This window comes from Lithobates pipiens, unplaced genomic scaffold (assembly GCF_037356315.1).
Source record: "Lithobates pipiens isolate NorthernLeopardFrog02 unplaced genomic scaffold, aLitPip1_a1.2 Scaffold_13, whole genome shotgun sequence".
In the NCBI taxonomy this organism is placed as follows: domain Eukaryota; kingdom Metazoa; phylum Chordata; class Amphibia; order Anura; family Ranidae; genus Lithobates; species Lithobates pipiens.
In genome coordinates, this window is record NW_027507718.1 from 233,561,923 (window position 1) to 233,575,945 (window position 14,023).

Genomic DNA, 14,023 nt, shown 5'->3' on the forward strand with positions numbered 1-14,023 from the left:
TCGAGAGGCCTCCATTGATCCTGTGGGCATAGAGAACCTGCTTATTGATCCTGGGTCTTGTAGAACTCCAGATAAATATGTATGTATACGTATGATGTGAGGAGTGACATGGACCGGTAAGACCTAAAAAAAAAACAAAAAAACAAAAAGCAGCTTTGGCAGGTAAGTCATACGGCTGGTTGCGATCCTTCCGAACCAGGACAACGGGAGGGTAAACCAGGAGGTGAGCATAGCTGCCAGCTTCCCAAAAAGTAAGGGAAAGTTGGCTTGATAAAGGCCTGAGTATCGTGGGGTAAGATTGATCCCCAGGTAGGGTAGTGAGTTTAACCATGGGAAGGAAAATGCAGATCTTAGGGTATCTAGTTCAGAGGACAAGAGGTTGATCGACATTGCTTTGGATTTAGCGGTGTTGATTGATAGGCCCGAAAACCTAGGTGTCAGAAACCATGAATCAGACTGAGACAGAAGTACAATTAAATCACACTTGTTTATTAACCGGTTCCCGATCAGCGCACGCAGATGTACGTCGGCAGAATGGCACAGGCAGGCATATTGGCGTACAGGTACGTCCAATCTTTAATGCCGCCCTGCCGGCGGCGCGCTCGCGTGCTGGTCGGGACCCCCATGAGTCCGGTCGCGGGTCCCGCGGACTCGATCGCCGCGGGCATACCAGCGATCGTCTCGCGGGGCGGCTGAGCGAGGAAATGCTGTTGTAAACAGCATTTCCCCGTTCTGCCTAGCAACTAGTGACGCTGATCTCTGCTCCATGTGATTGGAGCAGAGATCAGTGTTCACTAAATTAAAGCCCAGCCCCCAACAGTTAGTAACACACACCTAGGAACACTTAACCCCTACATTGCCACCCACTGGTTAACCCCTTCACTGCCAGTGTCATTTACACAGTAATCACTGCATTGATATAGCAGTGATTGCTGTATAAATGACAATGGTCCCAAAAAATGTGTCAAAAATGTCCGATGTGTCCGCCATAATGTTGCAGTCACAATAAAAATCGCTGATCGCCGCCATTACTAGTAAAAAAAAAAAAAAATTTATAAAAATGCCATAAAACTATCCCCTAAACGCTATAACTTTAGTGCAAACCAATCAATCGCTTATTGCGATTTTTTTTTTTACCAAAAATATGTAGAATACATATCGGCCTAAACTGAGGGAAAAAAATGTTTTTTTATATATTTTTGGGGGATATTTATTATAGCAAAAAGTAAAAAATAATGCGTTTTTTTTTTCAAAATTGTCGCTCTATTTTTGTTTATAGCGCAAAAAATAAAAACCGCAGGGGTGATCAAATACCACCAAAAGAAAGCTCTATTTGTGGGAAAAAAAGAACATCAATTTTATTGGGGAGCAACATCGCACGACCGCGCAATTGTCAGTTAAAACGACGCAGTGCCGAATCGCAAAAAGTGGTCTGGTCTTTGACCAGCAAAATGGTCTGGGGCTGAAGTGGTTAATAAAAATAAAAAGGTAAATAGAAAAAGTGTAGTCAAGCATAGCAAGAGTCCAGTAACCAGATCGGGTAGTCAGCCAGGCCAGAAGTCAGGGATCCAAGTAGAGCAGCCACAAGCAGGATAAGGAGCCAGAAGGGATGTCAGCAAGCCAGTCTTTAAACAAACCGCAGGAGATGGTTTCTAGTGATGTGACCAAGGCGGAGGCAGAGGTGAAGTGAGGTGGAAGGCTTTAAGTAGGCAGGTCAGACGAGCGTCATCAGGAACAGCTGGTAACTGTGGAGAGAGAAGAGAGCTGGCAATTAGCTGACAGCTGAGCAGCCAGCCTAGAGAAGGAAGGGCTAAGCCAGCCCTGACAGTACCCCCCCCCCCCCTCAATGACCCCTCTCCCTGGGAGGACCACCGGGCTTCAGGGGAAACAGTCTATGGAACTCGTGGAGGAGGACAGGGGCATGTATGTCGGAGGATGAAACCCAGGAGCATTCCTCTGGACCGTACCCCTTCCAATGCACCCAAGGAACCTACGGGAGTCAACAATGGATTGTACCTCATACTCCTCATGGTTCTCAAACTGAATAGGGTGAGGACGTGGCACCGAAGCGGTAAATCGGTTACAAACCAACGGTTTCAATAAGGAGACATGAAACACATTTGAGATGCGCATACTAGGAGGAAGGTCCAACGCGTAAGCTACTGGGTTAATCCTGCGAAGGACACCGAAAGGCCCAATAAACCGAGGTACAAACTTCAGTGAGGGAACACGAAATGGGAGGTTGTGAGATGACAGCCAGACCCTGTCCTCAACCTGGCAGGAAGGCGCAGGCAGGCGTCTGCGGTCAGCATGGAGTCTGTACCTATCATTAGCATGACGCAAAGCCTCCTGGACTTGTACCCAAGTGGAACGAAGACCACGGAGATGCTCCTCTAACGCAAGAATACTCTGAGGAACAAACGAGTCAGGCAACATGGAAGGTTGGAAACCATAATTCGCCATAAATGGAGACAATCGGGAGGCAGAATTGAAGGCACTGTTGTGAGCAAACTCTGCCCAAGGTAATAGGTCAGACCAGTTGTTATGATGGTCAGAAATATAGCAACGTAGGAATTGCTCCAAGGACTGATTGGCTCATTCTGCGGCCCCATTAGACTGTGGGTGATACGCAGAAGAGAACGCAAGCTGGATTCCCAACTGTGCACAAAAGGCTCGCCAGAACCGAGAGACAATATGACTGCCCCTGTCCGAGACAATCACCTTGGGTAGCCCATCTAAGCGAAAGATCTCCCGAGCAAAAATGGAAGCCAGTTCCTTAGAGGTAGGCAACTTCTTAAGTGGAATACAATGACACATCTTTGAGAACCAGTCAACCACCATAAGGATAACAGTGTTGCCTTGGGAGTTGGGCAACTCCACAATGAAATCCATAGACAGGTGAGTCCAGGGCCTCTCTCCATTGGCTATGGGTTGTAGGAGGCCCACTGGAAGGTGTCGTGGAGTCTTACTCTGAGCACACACGGGACAGGCAGCTACGAAGGGAGTAACATCAGCCCGTAGACTAGGCCACCAGAATTGTTGGGAAATGGCCCAAATGAGTTGATTCTTCCCAGGATGGCCAGTTGCCTTGGGAGAATGGTAAGTCTGGAGCACAGCAGTACGGAGACTCTCTGGGACAAAGCAGCGGTCACAAAGGTTTATCAGGAAGAGCATGGACCTGAGCATTTTGTCACCCAAAGGAGAAGTAAGACTGGTGCAAACCGTAGCCAAGATACGATCAGGAGGAATCATAGGAACCGGAACTGACTCCGACTTGGAAGTGGAGGAAAATTGTCGTGACAAGGCATCAGCCCTTACATTCTTAGTACCGGGTAAGAATGAGACAATGTAATTAAAGCTCTACAAGAAAAGAGCCCATTGCTTCCTTCTGGGAGAGTCACTTAGCCTCAGACAAGAATGTAAGATTCTTATGGTCAGTAAGAATAAGAACAGGCATAGTGGTACCTTCAAGGCGATGTCTCCATTCTTTCAGGACTAAAATGATCGCCAACAGCTCTCTGTCACCAATCTCATAATTGCATTCAGCAGGTGACAATTTCTTGGTAAAGTAGCCACGCGGATGCATAGTGCTCTCAGTTAGGACGTTGAGACAGAAGGGCGCCAACTCCAGTCTCAGAAGCATCAACTTCTAGGGCAACGTAGGATCAGGATGTGCCAACACAGGAGCAGAAACAAAGGCGGTCTTGAGAGTCTCAAAGGCCTTAATGGACTCCGGAGACCAACTCTGTGGGTTACCATCCTTTCTGGTCATACTGTATCAGTCAGGGGCTTGACCAGAGACGATAAGTTACGAATAAACTTCCGATTACAAAGGCCAAAAGGCATTACCAGGTATTCATAATGACCTGTTCTGGTGTTAAACGCAGTTTTCCACTTGTCGCCCTCCTTAATGTGCACGAGATTGTATGCCCCTCTCAAGTCAAGCTTCATGAAAACCGTTGCTTCCTTGAGGCTAGGGATGCACCGAAATTTCGGCGCCGAAACATATCGGTCGAAAATGCCCTTTTCGGCAATTTGCCGAAAGAGAAAAACGGCAGATAATGGAGCCGAAAATGGGGCGTGGCCTGGGTGGGGGACGGGGCTCCGCCCCCCGCCCTGGTAACGCCCATCACGGGGGTGTCCTATAGCGCAGGAGAGCCGCCTCCGGGCACTTTGATAGACAGATCACCCGCAGGATTGGACGGATGATCTGTCTATCAAAGTGCCTGGACAAGGGGGAGGGGCTGTGTGTGACGGCGCGGCCGGGAACACACAGCTATTGAAATGAAAGCTGAGATGTTCCGACGCTGTGATCAAACAGGTGGCGGAGGCGGCTCTCCTCTCTTCCATGCACCGGCTGGCTGCAATATGGGGCACTCTGGCTGCAAAATGGGGCACAGGCACTCTGGCTGCAATGGGACACACTGGCTGCAATAGGGGACACCTCCTGTACCACGTCCTCTGTCTCTGACCATCTCCTGTACCGTGTCCCCAGTCTCTGACCATCTCCTGTACCGTGTCCCCAGTCTCTGACCATCTCCTGTACCGTGTCCCCAGTCTCTGACCATCTCCTGTACCTTGTCCCCAGTCTCTGACCATCTCCTGTACCTTGTCCCCAGTCTCTGACCATCTCCTGTACCGTGTCCCCAGTCTCTGACAATCTCCTGTACCGTGTCCCCAGTCTCTGACCATCTCCTGTACCGTGTCCCCAGTCTCTGACCATCTCCTGTACCGTGTCCCCAGTCTCTGACCATCTCCTGTACCATGTCCCCAGTCTCTGACCATCTCCTGTACCATGTCCCCAGTCTCTGACCATCTCCTGTACCATGTCTCCAGTCTCTGACCATCTCCTGTACCATGTCCCCAGTCTCTGACCATCTCCTGTACCATGTCCCCAGTCTCTGACCATCTCCTGTATAAAAATATTATTTTTTTAAATATGTTTCGGTATCGGTTTCGGCCTAGTGTATTTTTCATTTTCGGTATCGGTTTCGGCACCAAAAAACACATTCGGTGCACCCCTACTTGAGGCGGTCAAATAACTCTGTAATCAGCGGAATCGGGTAGGCATTCTTAATCGTGACACGATTGAGACCCCTATAATCTATACAAAGTCTCAGTTCACCGCTCTTCTTTTTCACAAAGAAGAAACCAGCACCAGCAGGAGACGAGGATTTGCGGATGAAACCTTGAGAAAGTGCATCAGCAACATACTCCTCCATGGTCTTATCTTCCAAGACCGTCAAGGGGTAAACTTGGCCATGAGGAGGTATAGCACCAGGTTGAAGGTCAATTGCGCAATCATAAAACCGGTGTGGAGGCAAACTACCGGCTTGACCTTTATCAAAGACATTGCTAAAATCGCGGTACTCCTCCAGCACGGAGGGGAGTGAAGAGGTGCACAGGACCTTGGATACCTTCAGGAAGCATGTCTCACTGCATTGTGGTGACCAGGACAGAACCTCAGCATGGAGCCAATCAAAAGAGGGGTTGTGCCTCTGTAACCAAGGATAACCAATAAGCAGCAGAAACCTGGGTGAGGAAATAACTTGGAATTGGATTATCTCATGGTGAAGAGCCCCTACGGCCATGGACAATGGACCCGTCTCATGAGTCACATGGGCAGGCTGTAAAAGGTCTCCCATCAAGAGCCTCAATGGCAAGTGGAGTGTCACCCAGCTGCAGCGGAATCGAGTGCTGCGAAACAAATGCAGCATCAATGAACAGGCCTGCAGCCCCAGAGTCGATTAGAGCCTGTTGTCAGGAACCATGAACCAGGCTGAGACAGAAGTACAATCAAATCACACTTGTTTATTAATAAAAATAAAAAGGTAAATAGAAAAAAGCGTAGCCAAGCATAGTCAGAGTCCAGTAGCCAGATCGGGTAGTCAGCCAGTCCAAAGTTCATAAACCAGATCGGGTAATCAGCCAGTCCAGAAGTCAGGGATCCAAGGGGAGCAACTGCAAGCAGGATAAGAAGCCAGAAGGGATGTCAGCAAGCCAGTCTTGAAACAAACAGCAGGAGATGGTTCCTTGTGATGTAACCAACGTGAAGGCAATGGAGAAATTAGCTGGAAGGCTTTAAATAGGCAGGTCAGACGAGCATCATCAGGGACAGCTGGTAACTGTGGAGAGAGAAGAGAGCTGGCAATTAGCTGACAGCTGAGTGGCCAGCCCAGAGGCGGAAGGGCTAAGCCAGCCCTGACACCTGTATCTCGATGGACGACTCAACCCAAGAAAGGGTGACCAAAACCAGGGGCTTATCCTTCTGGATAACTGGGGACGAAACAACGTCACCTAAGGTCTGTCCATGACAGGACCTCGAGGTTCGGGCGTTCCCTGGACGGGTAGGACAAGACTTCAAAAAGTGACCTGCCTGGCCACAATAAAGGCACAATCTCTCCCTCCTCCTAAAGGCTCTCTCATTCGCAGAGAGATACATGAAGCCCAGGTGCATGGGTTCATCTTCACTGACCAACTCGGTACCAGGAGGCATGGGTGGGAATACAAAGCTTGCAGGCAAATGTACAGGAGGCTTCCGCAAGCGCTCCTTAAGAGAGAGTCTTTCTCTGAGTCTGGAGTCAATGAGGATGGCAAACGAGATCAAGCTCTCCAGCTCAGCGGGTATATTTCGGGCTGCTATCTCATCCTTGATGGAATCAGAGAGACCGTGAGAAAAAGCAGCCACAAGGGCCACATTGTTCCAAGCAACCTCTGCTGCCACAGTACGGAATTCAATGGTGTAGTCGGCAAAAGTTCTCGTACCCTTTTGATGGACATGAGGCACTTGGCAGCAAAAGCGGGGTGTGCGGGAACGTCAAATACCCTTTTAAAGGAGGCCACAAACTGAGGGTAACTCAAGACAACAGGTTTTTGCGTCTCCCATAGAGGGTTAGCCCAGGCCAAGGTTCTCTCAGAAAGCAAAGATATTACGAAACCTACTTTGCTTCTGTCCGTGGGAAACGCCTGGGGCAGCATCTCTAAATATATCTCAAACTGATTGAGAAACCCTCTGCATTGAACTGGATCGCCCCCAAATCGCTGGAGAAGCGGAGCGGAGCGGAACCAGACATACCTCTTATAGAGGTAATACTCGAGGCGGGTGCCTGCACAGAGACTGGCACAGCAGCACGGACGGCCTGCGACTCAGGTTGTACCGGAGCAGCCACCGTGGGGGATTCCAGGTGAGCCGTGCAATTCAGGAGCATTTGTAACACCATGGAAAACTGATTCATGCGGTGATCTTGCAATCTGGAAAAAATATTACCAACAAGTGGATTGAGTGTCTTCTGAATTCATGGCCTTCGCCTACTGTCAGAAACCATGAATCAGACTGAGACAAAAGTACAATTAAATCACACTTGTTTATTAATAAAAATAAAAAGGTAAATAGAAAAAGCGTAGTCAAGCATAGCCAGAGTCCAGTAACCAGATCGGGTAATCGGCCAGGCCAGAAATCAGGGATCCAAGTAGAGCAACAGCAAGCAGGATAAGGAGCCAGAAGGGATGTCAGCAAGCCAGTCTTTAAACAAACCGCAGGAGATGGTTTCTAGTGATGTGACCAAGGCGAAGGCAGAGGTGAAGTAAGCGAGAAGGCTTTAAGTAGGCAGGTCAGATGAGCATCATCAGGAACAGCTGGTAACTGTGGAGAGAGAAGAGAGCTGGCAATTAGCCGACAGCTGAGTAGCCAGTCTAGAAGAAGGAAGGGCTAAGCCAGCCCTGACAGTAGGAAAGATATTTAAAAAGGGATAACAGGCTTGGGAAGGGGAGTCTGGGCTTAGTAATAGTGAGCAGAATATTGTTCGCAAACAAGGACAATTTGTGGGAGGTACTTGCTATTTCCACTCCCAAAATATCTGGGTGGGATTGGATGTCCTCCGCCAAGGGTTCCAGTGCCAGGATAAATAGGATTGGGGAAAATGGGCAACCCTGGTGGGTTCCTCTTTTAATAGGAAAGGTAGGCGATTCAAAGCCATTTTGCCTTGGCCTGGGGGGTGTCATGAATAGCTGAAACCCAGCTCATAAAGGATGCGCCAAATCCATTGTGGTTTAGCACCCGAGTCAGGTAAGGCTATGACAATGTGTCAAAGGCCTTGTTGATGTCCATTGACAAGAACATTGTTTCTAGGCATTATAAAACAATATCATTTCTATTATGAACAATGTGTTGTATTTGGAGGAGACGTCTGATGGCATAACTGGCTTGTCTCATTGGGATAAACCCCACCAGATCTTTTTTTATTAGACGTGGAAGAAAGGAGTTAAGGCGATCTTTCTTAAGATCTTCGCCAAGATTTTCAAATCTATATTGATTAAGGAGATCGGCCTGAAATTAGCCCAGGAGGACTGGCCCCCATCTGGTTTGGGGATCATTACGACGCTAGCAGTCAGAAGGTCTGGTGTGTAGGGATGACCGAGTTATACATAGTTGTCAGATAGGGGGCAATGACGTCTGCCAATTTCCGATAGTATAGTGCTGTGAAGCCATCTGGGCCCGGCCTTTTACCCACTTTCAATTCCTTAATTCACTGAAGAACTTCCGAGACTTGTATGTCCCAGTCCATAAGGGACGTGTGGGATTCAAATAGGGATGTTAAAGATAGTTTCTTCAGAAAGGCATCAATGTCTTCGCCTTCCACCTGGGTGGAAGACTAAAGTTTAGTAAGACAATGTCTAAATTCGTCCAGGACCCGCTGAGGGTTGCCCGTGAGAATGTTGTGGCAGGTGCGCAAAGCAATGGGTTCAAATTTAGCTTGATTGGATTTCTACTATTCAAATTTTATGGCCAATCAAAAAGAACAGAATAATCTACTGTATGGCAATGGCTTGGGTGATGTTAAGTTATTGTTTGCATTTGCCTTATGAATAGAATTAGCAGATGAAGAGTCTGCCAATTCTATTCTATCAGTCCTGAGGATTTTGCTATTAATGAGTAAACACAGGTCCTCATGTTACCAAATTGCTGTCTTCTGGTACCAAATTGCCACATCTTCCTGGGCCAATCTGGTGCACTGAGAATCATTGGAGGGGGGAGGGAGAGAGGGAGGAGAGAGAATCTGAAGATACAGAAAGACATATATCAGACTGAACTAATTCCACAAGGTCCGAGTGTCTACTCCAAAGGCCTGAGGGTTAAAAGACCTGGTTACAAACATGTCCAGATTGTTGATGAATCTAAACACCACCCCACCTGTGGCAATGGGCTTACAAGGCCTTTGCCCCATCCAAATGCTGACGACTGGAAAGGTCTACCTGTCAATTATCCACACCTGGGATGTGGACAATGGAAAGAGCTGGAATGTAAAGTTCTGTCCAAGAAAGTATGATTAATGCTGTGGAATTTTCCAACTGGATTCTTGTTGGGTGTCCTTGCAAATAAGGTGTCTGGCTTTAAGGGAAACCCGCATTGCTCTAAGCTCCAAAATGTTGATAGAAATTCTCTTCACTTTAGAGGGCATATACAGTATGTCAGCTCCCCACAGGACAGGGTAGCATCCATCATAAGAACTTCGGAGGAAAAGGATTTGCTGACTCCAGTGCTGGGTTGAAAATCCACCATAAGGAGAAGCTGGCCTTGGCAGTGAAACACATGGTGTGGCCCAATGCTACCAGAATGTTGAATTGAAATGGTGTGGAGTAGGGGGTCTATGTCTACAAAGTACAGCTAATTTGTTCTGGCCAGCATCTAGAATCTTCAGGCTCACTGTAGAGATGGTTTCTGCTAAAGTTAACAGTCCTCAACCTCAGGCAGTATGCAGTGCAGGTCCGGCAACCTGACAAAGCTCGCCCCACCTGGCACCTCACTGTGTTGTCGGTTGCTAGGCCTGCCCACATCCTAGCAACCAAGTAGAAGTACTTCAGTGCAGACCTGCTGCAACTCCTATCAACTCCTTAGGTGTATTTCAAATTGGCACAATAGAGAGCCTATTGTTTCAGGGCTTCCAGGGCACTCTAAGATAAACCCCCCCTGTATACAACTGGTTGTGTCCCACACATGAGACCAGTATACGTTTTCTTGGAGAGAAGAGCTCTTATCGGAACAACACTTTGTTAAAGTGGTTCTTAAGTCAGAAGGTTATTTTATCTTAATGCATTCTATGCATTTAGATAAAAACCCTTCTGTGTGCAGCAGCCCCCCTAATACTTACCTAAGCCCAATCTTGATCCAGCGATATTGGACAGGGCGTCTCGGCTGTCCAGGACGCCCCTCCTCATTGGCTGTAACAGCAGCTGAACACTATTGGCTCTCGCTACTGTCAAAGTCAGTGAGCCACAGAGGAGACAGAGGGGGCGGGGCCGAGATACGGTGTCTGAATAGACACACAGAGCAGTAACTCGGCTCGGGTGCCCCCACAGCAAGCAGATTGCTGGGTACTTGGCAGGGGGGAGGGGCCAGAAGCACCGGCAAGGGATCCAAGAAGAGGAGGATCTGGGCTGCTCTGTGCAAAACCACTGCAGCCGGTAAGTATAACAATTTTTTTTTCATTTAAAAATTTAAAAAAAACAAATGAGACTTTTGTATCAATTTAAGCCTGTGGAGCACTGCCTGCAAGTATGATCTAATAGCATTTCCTTGACTTATACTTATCTTGTTTTTTTGACCTTGGCATTTTTAAATGCCTGTTGTGCTTACTGAACCCAGGCCTACCTAGAAGGCAGGTTTTATGTCTGCCTGACTTTAGCATCCCTATTATAGGATTTGCAACCTGCAATTCCTCCCCTTTTGAGAGGTGATATGAAAAGAAAAAGAACAATTTGGGACTTTATATGAGGCGATGACCTGGTAAGGTCCAGTGCCTCCATCCCTATCTAAATGAAGGGAGAACAATTATGCACTAAATTTGATCTTTTTACACCTACGTGCTTCATTCAAAGTCCCACCTTTTGAGACATGCTGAGCATTATGCAGATGTAGAGCAAGTTGGGGAATGTGTACTGCTAGTAGTGTTTTAAAGAAAAAATACTGTGTCCAAAGACAGAGGGTTATATTTCCATATATTTATTTATATAGCTCAGCAAAAAGTTACCATTTTTTTTCCCCTGGTTTAAGCCACATTTGAAATTTTTTATACCAAATGCAACCAATCTGAGGCAGTTAAACACTGCAAGGAAACTGTTGACCATGGACCAAAATCCTAATGTTTTCCAAATTTCCCATATACAGTATCTCCAATCAGAACTATCATAAGAAATAGTGTAATGAACAAAACACAAAATTGACTGCTCTTTCAGACGGATATTATAATTTAAAGCATGTTATTGTCACAAAAACATGTGGTTACCTGATTGTAAGTGTGTATTCCCCCGGAATTTTGTTGGCAGCATCTCTCACCAAATATGTACCATCTGGTGTGTCTCGGAGTATATCATTCACCTCTTCTCTGAAGTAACACAAACAGCAAAATTATTTCAAATGAGTATTGTCTATTTAGTATTATGCTGTTTTTATAATTGAGAACAAGTTGTCAAAGAATATGCATCTAGTTTTCCCTTTTCTTTGAAATCTTAAGCGGTCTTTCTAAATATCTTCTGCTTACTGACTCGTACCTAAAACTGGGGAATTACTGAACTTTAACACTTTTGGATGGAGTGCATGAAAATGATACTGTGTTAATGTGGAACTAAAGGTAAGGAAAGTTTATGAAGGAGTAACTGATGGATTATATCCACTTCCCGACCAGCGCACGACGATGTATGTCGACAGAATGGCACGGGCAGGCATATTGGCGTACAGGTACGTCCAATATTCAATGCCGCCCTGCCATTGGGGGCGCGCCGCCGGCGGCGCACTCCCGCGCTGGTCGGGACCCCCGTGAGTCCGGCCGCGGGACCCGCGGACTCGATCGCCGCCGGCATCCCCGTGATTGTCTCACGGAGCGGCGGAATGGAGGAAATGCAGAGTAAACAGCATTTCTCCATTCTGCCTAGCAACTAGTGATGCTGATCTCTGCTCCATGTGATTGGAGCAGAGATCAGTGTTCACTAAATGAAAGCCCAACCCCCCCAGTTAGTAACACACCCCTAGGAAAACTTAACCCCTACACTGCCACCCCCTGGTTAACCCCTTCACTGCCAGTGTCATTTACACAGGAATCACTGCATTTATATAGCAGTGATTACTGTATAAATGACAATGGTCCCAAAAATGTGTCAAAAATGTCCGATGGGTCCCCCACAATGTCGCAGTCACAATAAAAATCGCTGATCGCCGCCATTACTAGTAAAAAAAAAATAATAAAAAATGATTAATAAAAATGCTATAAAACTATTCCTATTTTGTAAACGCTATAACTTTTGCGCAAACCAATCAATAATCGCTTATTGCGATTTTTTTTACCGAAAATATGTAGAATACGTATCGGCCTAAACTGAGGGAAAAAAATGTTTTTTTTATATATTTTTGGGGGATATTTACTATAACAAAAAGTAAAAAATAATGCGTTTTTTTCAAAATTGTGGCTCTATTTTTGTTTATAGCGCAAAAAATAAAAACCGCAGGGGTGATCAAATACCACCAAAAGAAAGCTCTATTTGTGGGAAAAAAAGGACGTCAATTTTGTTTGGGAGCCACGTCGCACGACCGCGCAATTGTCAGTTAAAGCGATGCAGTGCCGAATCGCAAAAAGTGGTCTGGTCTTTGACCAGCAAATTGGTCCGGTCTGAAAGTGGATATAGTGTGCACTTCTCCCATCGGTCATCACTGCAATATGGTAACTATTAAATATCACAACCATTAAAGTGGGAGTAAACTCCCATCTCTGACGTTTACCTATAGGTAAGCCTATAATAAGGCTTATCTATAGATACTGTAAATATCTTCTAAACATGCATCGTTTAGGAGATATTTACTTTACATGCAGCCAGTGACATCACTGCTTTAATGTTTTTACTGATCAACAGTAGGCTGGAATAACAGTCCATTATCCATTCAGAGTTAGTAGATGTGTCCATGGAACAGATGCAATCATTTTTAACTAGGAGCCTGTTTTAGCAGCAGATGGGACAGTTGCAGGGAGCATGGGGGAAGAAATAGCAGCACATTTTTTCAGGACACTGTAGGGAAGTTCACAATTTACCCAGGGGCAGTGGATGTTTGCTAGGGTGTGTTACAACGAAATGCAAGTGGTGGGAGGTACAAGAGATATGGTGCAAGTCTTGTTGTTTACGTGGCACCAACTGTGGAAGTTGGCTCACACTATAGCTGGCCATACATAGATTTAAATTTGGCTGGTATAGCAGGTAACGACTACATTTTAATCCATGTATGGCCATCGTTGGTAAATTGCCAATTGGCTGCAGTGCTAATCAGTGTATTCTGACGGCCAGGGAATCTCACTTTCAGGATACGCCACAGTGGGGATGATTCCCGCATCCACATTGAATGTGTGGATCAGGCAATCGGTTCGGTTGTTTTTGACCAGCCTAAGACAGACAGCAGAAATAAGACTCATGTGTTTAGTGTGTTTTGCATGAACTTGGCAGCATGGACAGGAGTCTGTTTGAAGAAAGCATGCAAGTTCCATAGGGGAAAATGGAACAATTAGCAGTTGGTGTGTTGCAGCAGGCAAGGCAGCTCTTTCATATAATGTGTTTGAGGCTGGGTTCACACTGCTACGATGTCAGACATTGCATGTGATTCGCACAGCACATTGCACATACAGATTGTATGGCTAAATTTGCATTGCACTCGGATCAAAATTGTGCTGGACCCTTTTTTGGTCTGCACCCATGTGATCCGATTCCTGTCCGAATTGACAGTTTGCACTGAGATATGCAAACTGATCTGGGGGTGCCATTCATTTTCTATTGACACCCGCAGCAGTTCACATAGGGCCGCGTGACCTGCCTGCGGGTGACATGCAAAGCGGGAACCTGTAATGGATTTGCATGGGTTCTCACATCGCAGCAGTGTGAACCGAGCCTAAAACTGGCAGTTCATAAGGATGTGTACATAGTGTGAAATCAGACTTTGTACATGTGGATTTTTGTTTTAAAAAAAACAATGTTTACAGCAAGCTTTTAC

At 46.5% G+C, this 14,023-nt stretch overlaps 1 protein-coding gene across 1 annotated transcript in view; it reads right to left on the reverse strand.

Moving 5' to 3' along the window:
- The window catches only part of PIK3R2 (phosphoinositide-3-kinase regulatory subunit 2), a 151,247-nt gene that overhangs the window by 34,287 nt on the left and 102,937 nt on the right, over positions 1–14,023 (reverse strand). The window contains exon 9 of the mRNA XM_077476339.1: positions 11,283–11,381. Within this exon, the coding sequence (XP_077332465.1) occupies positions 11,283–11,381 (99 nt within the window). The remainder of the gene's footprint in view (positions 1–11,282; positions 11,382–14,023) is intronic.